Raw genomic sequence first — 8,295 nt, 5'->3', positions numbered from 1 at the left:
GGTGCTTCACCCCCAGCCTCCAGAGCTTTGTCATCCAGGCTGCCCAGCTCCCCACAGCTCTGGAAACTTGACAGTGGGGGCAGCCCTAATTGCTGCTCCCCTGCTGCCACGTTTTGGGGCCCAGAGAGCGCTGGGGCCTGGATGCTAGACGGGGCGCAGTGAGGCCAAGCCAGGCACCCAGTGTAGATGGCACAGGGCATGATTTCTTTCCCACCCACCCCCAATGACGTGGAGAAGAAGAGCCCTGCTGACTTCATTTTTCCTTGAATAAATGCAGGTGTGTGCCCACCTTGAACCAGCGCCAGGTGTACGTGTGTGTGCGTGCATGCATGTGCATGCTCTGGACACTTGTCCAGCCCAGTGGAGAAGAGAAGAGCAAAGTGCATAACCTCCCAAGTGCTTTAAAATGTTGTTACCAGGACTAGGACAGGCGTGTGGGGATGCCAGCAGCACCCTCCAGGGTACAGAGCTTTCCCAGGCTCATGCCATGCATGCGCTGTCACCCATGCCGTGGGAACTGGCCACGTACCATTACTAGCACAGCCTGATACAGCGCCATAAATCCCCATGCAGCTCTGCCTGTGACACCTTTGCCTGGCTGTAGGGGAAGTGTTTTATCTGGCTGGCCACAAGTGTGTTAAATGGATAAGCCAACACGCCCTTGGAGCTTTTACCACCTTTGCAAAACCCTATCTGTTGTATATAGGGGCATCTAGGCTCCTGGATGTTGCATGCTGCCCTGATTAGACTGGTGATGGTATCCCAGTCTGCCCTGAATCTTCCCTGACCTAATGGGTGGCGTCAACACATGGCCTGTGTTGTGCCCACAGCTCCCCTTGCAAATCACATACATGATGCAAGTGAAAGGGGGGCTGGCACCTTGCTGGGCTGTGGAGAAGTCTGCAGAGCACCTGGGAGCCTGCACCTAGTCCCGGTGGCACAAGCGACGTTCTGGTTTCTGTTCCCAGTTCACTCGTGCCCCACACCAGTGCCCTGTCCCCAGGCCTTTATTGGAAATTAGTTGCAAGGGCGACAAAGTAGAGGGTAGAGTCTAGTAGGGGGCACAGAGCAGTGGGTGTTGCGGAGGAGTGGCTAATCCAGGGCCTTGCTGACTGCTCGGGGCAACTCTGACCTGGGCCAGCCCTGGGTCTGTTTAACACAGACGGTGCCCCAAGCATCGCACCTTTAACCGGCAATGGAGGGAGCCACAGCCTGCACCAACAGCAGGACGTTTCTGTGCCCCTTGCTTTGCCGCCTGGTCCCCTGCAGACCCAGGCCTGTGACCGGTATCTGGCTAATGCGTAGCCCCCTCGGAGATGAGCGTGTCCCCGAGCACGGCAGCCCCAGCCCCGGGCAGCGTTGCGTGTGGGATTTGGTGCCCGGCTGTGCTGGGAGCCAGGCACGTGCTTCAGTCTCGCTCGGGCCCAGGCTGGGGGCCGGAGGGGGTCCCAGGCCTCTGCTCTAGGCTGCCGAGGGGTCAGGGCTGGAGCTGTCGTCGGGGACAAGCTCCACCCGGATCTCGGGGGGCTCCAGGAGGTTGGGTCCCCGGGCGCGGGGGGCAGGGGACACGTTGGTCTGGCTGCCCTCGTCCTCCGTCTCCTCCTCGTCGATGCGGGCCACAGCTTCGGGGTCGACTCCACGGGCGGTGTGGGGGGACGGGGAGCTGTCGCCCCAGCGGCGCAGCAGGTGCGGGTGCCCGCGCACCGTCTTGCCGAAGTTCTTGAGGCTGATGGCAGGCGAGGGCGCGGCGCCCAGGAAGCGGCTGAGCAGCGGCGTGTGCGCGCGGGGCAGCGCAGGCGAGGCCTCCACTTGCTGGCTCTGCTCCGGGTCCTCGCTCATCCTGCGGGGCCGCAGGGGTCACGCTGCAGCCAGCCTGGCCTCGGCACCCCGTGCACCAGCCTGGAGCTGGGGTGCAGCCAGGCCGTGCCCTGCTGCCAGCCTGGGACAGGCCAGTGCAAGCCCGCCCAGCTCCCGGGGCTACAATCAGGGCAGCTTTCTCGCCCCATCCCCGACGCGTGGATGAAGCAGCTACGGGGTGGCTGCTACCCCATAGGCGCACCCAGCCCCGGCCCCCTCACCGCATGTCGAAGGTGGAGCCCAGGAAGGAGGGCTTCAGGGTCTCGGCGGCCGTGGCGATGGTGTAGGGGGGCAGCGCCGTGGACTCGTCCCAGTACTTGTCCTTGGCCATGGGGGGCAGGTTCTGGTACATGTCGTCCACGGAGAGCAGAGACACCTGGGCAGGGCAGGGGGCTCGCATGAAGGGACAAACCCCTGAGGGGGGGCATCACCCAGAGATGCCCCAAATCAATAGCCCCAGCTGTGAGGGTTAGGGTTTGGCCCTGTGGCATCAAGGTGAAAGGCCCCAGCTCCCAGGGAAGCCACGGTGCAGCCCGGACACCCGGGTCCCAGGCACAGGGCCCAGGGGGGAGGCCGGGGGGTCCCACCTGGAGGTTCCTATCGATGAGCTTGTTGGTCTCAAAGTCGTCGTCGTCCTCCCCGAAGGGGTTGATGAGCTGCTCAGCTACCTGGGGAGGTCGCAGTGCCCGCTGTGAGCCGGCTGGGAGCACCGTGGTCCGGAGCTCGGGCACGTGGTTTGTCTGGTTTGGCCAGGCCTGATCCTGCCTCCGGCAGGGCTTGCACTCGATGTGACCCCACAGCTCCCTGCCAGCCTCAGGGACTCTATGATTCTTCCCTCAACGGCTTGGCCTGGCCCCGTGGGGGACCCGCAGCCTAACCCAGCAGCGCTGGCTGAACATGGACTGCTGCGGCCGTGCCAGGGTTGCAGCTCATCTCCGCTACGCCACCCTGGCTCCCTCCAACCTGGGCACCAGCAGGTGTCTGGAGGCCCCGGGGCCCCTCCGTCCTGGCTGCAGGGACTGGAGCAGCTGCCAACCCCTGCCGAAGCCAGCTGTGCCCAGCTGTGCCGGCAGCGCTCACCTTCAGCCAGCCGGCGTAGAAGAAGAACTGCAGCAGCGTGGACAGGGGCACATACATGTCCAGGGTGGATGTGGCGCCTGGCTCCAGTGGCTCCAGGAACTGCCGCCCAATGAGGCAGAAGGCGAAGAAAGAGTAGACGGCGATGGTGACCACCTGGGCGAGCCGGACAGAGGACATTGGAGGGGTCCGGCAGGTGCCCAGACCCCTCCCCAGGCTCATTCCCCCTGCGGAGCTCCTGTGGAGCAGGATTGTGCCCGTGCTTCAGCCATGCCGGGGAGAGCTTGGGCTGGGCATTGCTGCCTGGACACTTGGGTCCATGCCGAGGGCCGGACGGGCCTGACCTGGGTGTACACCAGGGGGATGCTGATCCAGTCGTAGTGGAAGAGGAGGCTGCACTTGGCCCGGTACAGGTTCAGCTCCTGGCAGAGGGCAAGAGCAAGCAGCACTCGTGAGCGGCTGCAGCTGGGGGCAGGGGTCCAGAGCCCCCCGTGCCCCTGACTCACATCCAGGAGCAGGCGCAGGGCAATGTCGTCCCGCACGCGCCCGTCACGCCGGGCCTGGGCTGCCAGGTTGGTGAACCACACACAGGGCACCCAGTACTTGTTGAAGTCCGAGTGGAGGCTCTCGAACTTCTTGCGCTCGTCCTGCGACATGAAGCCTGCGGGGGTCGGAGCCCAGGGTTTGCACCACCCCCGGCTCTGGCCCCCTCGCCGCTGACCCTGCCAGGCCCCCGGCCCCGCTCCTCAGTGCCCCTTGACCGGGGGCTCAGCTAGCCAGGGACCACAGGGCACAAGCACAGTGCTGGGTTTGCACACGCCTTGGAGCGGTGGGGCATGGAGGTGGCACAGAAGGGGCCCCTGGGCATGGAGACTCCCCTCCGGAGCAGGACACGGAGCCGTGACCAGGCCCCAGCCCCCCGCATGCAGCCGCCCGCACCTGCATCCACGACGTGGTCCATGGTGGGGAAGCGCTTGAGCACGCGGGTGCTGACGGAGCGCAGGATGAGCACGGCGGACAGGTTGGCGTAGCGCACCAGCGTGCGGCGCAGCAGCCGGCCCCGCTCGTCCCGCCCGTGCACGGTGCTGGAGATGACGCACATGAGCTGGTCGGGCAGCGGGATGCTGCTGTACTGTGCCCACCACCGGTTCACGATCAGCGTCACGTAGAAGCCTGCCCGGGGCCGGCGCCGTCAGCCCCGGGGCAGCTGGTGCCCGGCAGGGGGCTAGGGAAGGACCCCTGCTCCAGGGAGGGGACTCGTGGGACAGCAGGGCTGAGGCCACTGCTGCTGGCTGGGGTGGGCAAGCCCCCACTGGCCACACACTGTGTCCTAGTGTAGACAGGCCTCCGGCGCCGCGGCCTGCTCACAAGCTCCCCCACAGACAAGGCACCGGGGGCTGGGTCTGCCTGTGCGCCCCCATGCCCGCCGGTGCTTGGATGGCCTGAAATAGCTTTGTAAATGGCCCCCACTGCCATCAGTCCCATGGGGCATGTGCCAGCCCCCCGGGTCTGCCCAGTTCCAGCAGCCGCTGGGTGCCGCTTGGGGCAGGGGGTCCTTTGTGCACCGGGAGCCTGGTCGCGGCACCGGCCTGGCGGGGCCCTGTCCCGGGTGCTGGGAAAGGGCAGGGAAGTTCCTCTTTCCCCGGGCAGGGCAAGGTGGGGGGGCCATTCGACACCTGGCAGAGATAAGGCGGCCAGGTTCCCAGAGCTGGGGGAGGGCAGGGGCAGAGCACCGGGGGTGCTGCCTGGTTTCCTGCCCCTTCTCCATGTGCCCCCAGGCCGCTCCCTGCCTGGGCCGGGCCCCTCTGCTCCCCAGGGCACCCCCCAGCTACCCCCCTGCTCACAGCCCCATGGCCTCCATCCCCCACGGGGGCCAGTGCACAGCACCGCACACACACACACATACATGTGTTCACATGCACGCGCACACACACAAACATACACAAACACACTCACATAGACACACACAAGCACACATGCACGTTCCCACACGTGCATACATGCACACGCAGACACACATACACACACACATGTACACGCTCACGGACACACCCACACATGAACATGCAGAGACACACTCACACCCACAAGCACACAGACACATGTTCACACACACACACAAGCACCGACAGGTGCCCGCACAGATACGTGCACCGCAGCATGCAGAGAGACACATGCACAGACAGATTCACACACATACATGCACACAGACATGCACAGACACAAACACACACAAATACAAACATGCAGAGACACGCTCATGCATGCGCGCACAGACAGATGCACACACATGCACGCACATGTTCACGCATGCATACAAGCATACAGACACATGCGCGCGCACACATGCACAGGCACTCGTGTGCACATGCACACACAAGCAGCTGTCCTGGGAGGCAGCTGCCTCTGGGGTGGAGCGCTGGCAGGGGCTGAGGTGATCGAGGGGAGGCAGCAGGTTGGGGGGACTCGCAGTGGGGTGCAGGACTCCTGGGCTCTCCGGCTGGGTGCCCCCAAGGGAGGAGGAGCCTGTGCCGGGGCCCGGGGGCGGCAGGGGCCTTACCTAGCACGAAGGAGAGGGGGATGAGGTCCGTGGAGCGGTCGCAGTACTGGGCCACCTTGGTGAACAAGTGCTTCTGCTCCTCACTCAGCAGCCGCCTGCCGGGATCCCGGGGAGCCGGATCAGGCCCTCGCCCGGGCGGCTGGGCTGGCACAGCTCCCTCGTGCCCCCCACCCAGGAGCAGGGCCTGCCCTCCCTCCCAGGGGCCCTGGCCAGCTCTCTGCCTCTCCAAGGGCTGCTCCACGACCGGGCTGGCTGCAAGCGTGCGAGACATGCGAGGCAGACACGTGTGCAAGGAGCCGGCATGCGACTGCAGGCATCTTAGGTAACAACCCGCTGCTGCTGGCGGGGATGGGGAGGCAGCCGCTGCCCCTGCAGCCGGGGGTCTCGGGCTCACCGGTAGACAAGGCTGAGCATGGTGTAGAGCAGGGCGAAGACCAGCAGCTCCTTGTACAGCAGCTTGTAGATGCTGCCCTTCCAGCGGAACAGCAGCTTGGAGAAGCCCCCGAAGCGGGCGTCCGCCACCTCCAGCGTGTACGACACCGTCATGGCTGCACCTGCGCACGTGGGCAGGCACACGCCGAGGCTCACACCCGCACGCCTGCAGCGCCTCGGGCGTGCACGCTCCCTGCCTCCGTGTCACCCGTCCCGGGGTCACGCTCGGCCTGGGCGCCAGCGGATGCCCCATCCAGACCCCCGTGCCCAGGCGGCTCCATCCCCAGCAGGCCGCGGCCCCAGGGACCCCCGGGAGCCGGGTCCCTCGGCCCCTGCATGCCTGCACGGGAGAGGCTCCTACCTGCCCCGTGCCACCGGCCTGGCCCCTTCTGCCGCACCGGTGTCTGGGCTCCTTCCCTTAAGTACCCGGCGCGGGGCCCATAAACCTGAGCCGCGGGTGATGGATGGGGGCTGTCAGTGCCGGGAACAGGGAACTCAGCCCGGTCACGCCCGCCTGCTCTTCTGGGCACCCCGGGCTGGCCCGGGTGTCCCTGCCTGCTCCGCGGGCCCTCCGGGCACTGCCCATTGCCCCTGGTCTGGAGCAGGACTCACCCCCTTCGCACCCAGCGTGGGAGAGAGCCACCCCCCGGTGCATTCTGGGATTGCCTGCCAGCCTCCCCCCACCAGTGGCTTCGGAAGCAATGCCTTGTGGGATGGCACTGGGAGGACCAGGTGGGTTGGGGCAACTCTGGAGCCTAATGATGACCCTGCTGATTTGGCAGAAATGCGGGGGGGGAGGCGCTGGTCCCCTTTGCAGAGCGGCTTCCCCCCTCTCCTCCGAGCCCAGGTTCCTCCCGGCCCCCCAGAGCCGCAGGGCCGGTGCAGGGCCCGCGTCTCTCCCCCAGCCGTGCCCCTTGGTCCCGTCCAGGGCGGCTTTGATTTACAGCCCGTGCCGCTCCCAACCTGCCAGGGCAATCGACGCCCAGCTCTTATCTGCGCCCCAGCCTGGGCCGTAAATCACTCCCGTCCCATCCCGCGCCGTGGGGGGCGGCTGGGCTGTTGGAGGGCAGGCGGGATGCCCCGAGCCAGGACGCCTGGGTTCCCCCCTGCCCCCAGGCCGGCCTCCCCCCGCAGGCAGAGGGGCCCCCGCGATGCCTGCACGCGGCACCAGGGTGGGCAGGGACACGCTTTATTTGTTGTGGTGCCCGGCACGGCACAATGCCCACCTGCTTCTTGCACACACGCCCCCCCTGCTTCTCTCTCTCTCACACACACAAACACACACACAAACACACAGAGCCTGCTACGCACACAGCACACCCCCAGCCTGCTTTGTACATGCACAGACACGCGCACACAGCCTTTTCTCTCTCTCCCTCACACACATGTGCACAACCAGCCTGCTACTCACACGTGGCACGACCCTAGCTTGCTTCTTATGCACACATGCCGCTGCTTCTCTCTGTCTCTCGCACACACACACATGCACCTTGGGCCTGTTTCCACACTCCCAGCCTGCTTCATGCACAAACACACACGTGCACACCCCTAATTCTCTCTCTCACAAATGCACACACACACACACACGCACCACAACACCCCCCCAGCCAGCTTGCTTCACACACACACATGCACAACCTGCTTCTCACATCCCCCCCAGTGCCCCCCACCTTCACACCACCGAGACGCACTGGGACGCCCAGTCCTGCCCCATGTCACGGCCCAGCCCGTGGAGCCAATGCGGCGCGGCGCAGCACGGCGCGGCACTGCCCTGGGATGGGTGCTGCATTCGTGCCACTCTTCCAGGCCGGCCCCGGGCACACGGGCTGTTGCCACCCCTGTCCCAGACCCTCTGCCCGTGGAGCCCGGGGCTCTGTCTGCTCCAGATCGGGGGTAACTGGCTTCTGTGTGTCCAACCAGTGCACCTGGGGACCCCCGAGCCCCCGCCTGCTTCACGCCAGCTGGGCCCAGGGCATTAGCGGCTCCCGCCGGCAGGTCGGGCAGGGTCCCGCTCCAAGAGCTGCCGTGTCCGGGGCGCAATCTCTCCCCCCGAATCCAGCGCAGGTCGACCGAGCCCTTGAGCAGCAAGAAGCCTCCCCCGCGGCTCCCCCCAGCCTTGCCCAGAGCTGCCGGGCCACGCTGGGGGCAGGCAGGCCGCGACACGGCTCAGCCCAGCTCCACGCTCTCGTACGAGTCGTCCGGCTCCAGGCCGGGCACCAGGCTGTAGTACTCGGCCGCCTGGCTCCGGTACAGCTTCTCGCGGGCGGCCGAGTCCCGCAGCACCTCGCTCATGCTCAGCCTCTCCGCCTCGGGGCCACCGGCCGGCTCCTCGCCCGCGGGCTCCGTCCCCAGGCCGCCCGCGCGGCCTG

At 66.1% G+C, this 8,295-nt stretch overlaps 2 protein-coding genes across 2 annotated transcripts in view; both read right to left on the bottom strand.

The window, feature by feature from the left end:
• Positions 1-1,334: 1,334 nt before the first annotated feature.
• On the bottom strand, positions 1,335-6,078 carry BEST4 (bestrophin 4). Its single transcript, XM_019501412.1, has 8 exons — positions 5,889-6,078; positions 5,495-5,589; positions 3,874-4,107; positions 3,279-3,595; positions 2,938-3,090; positions 2,445-2,525; positions 2,079-2,233; positions 1,335-1,840 (listed from the first exon to the last, which is right to left on the bottom strand). Exons 1-8 carry the CDS (start codon positions 6,038-6,040, stop codon positions 1,462-1,464), a joined length of 1,566 nt encoding a protein of 521 aa, XP_019356957.1. The 5' UTR covers positions 6,041-6,078; the 3' UTR covers positions 1,335-1,461.
• Positions 6,079-8,092: 2,014 nt separating this feature from the next.
• Positions 8,093-8,295, bottom strand: part of LOC109305319 (chondroadherin-like protein) — a 1,260-nt gene continuing 1,057 nt past the window's right edge. The window contains exon 2 of the mRNA XM_019528321.1: positions 8,093-8,292. Within this exon, the coding sequence (XP_019383866.1) occupies positions 8,093-8,292 (200 nt within the window). The remainder of the gene's footprint in view (positions 8,293-8,295) is intronic.

Source organism: Gavialis gangeticus, unplaced genomic scaffold (genome assembly GCF_001723915.1).
Source record: "Gavialis gangeticus isolate Ggan-Ray unplaced genomic scaffold, GavGan_comp1, whole genome shotgun sequence".
In the NCBI taxonomy this organism is placed as follows: domain Eukaryota; kingdom Metazoa; phylum Chordata; order Crocodylia; family Gavialidae; genus Gavialis; species Gavialis gangeticus.
The sequence above is the reverse complement of the archived record's forward strand: the minus strand, read 5'-3'. Positions and strand labels throughout refer to the sequence as shown.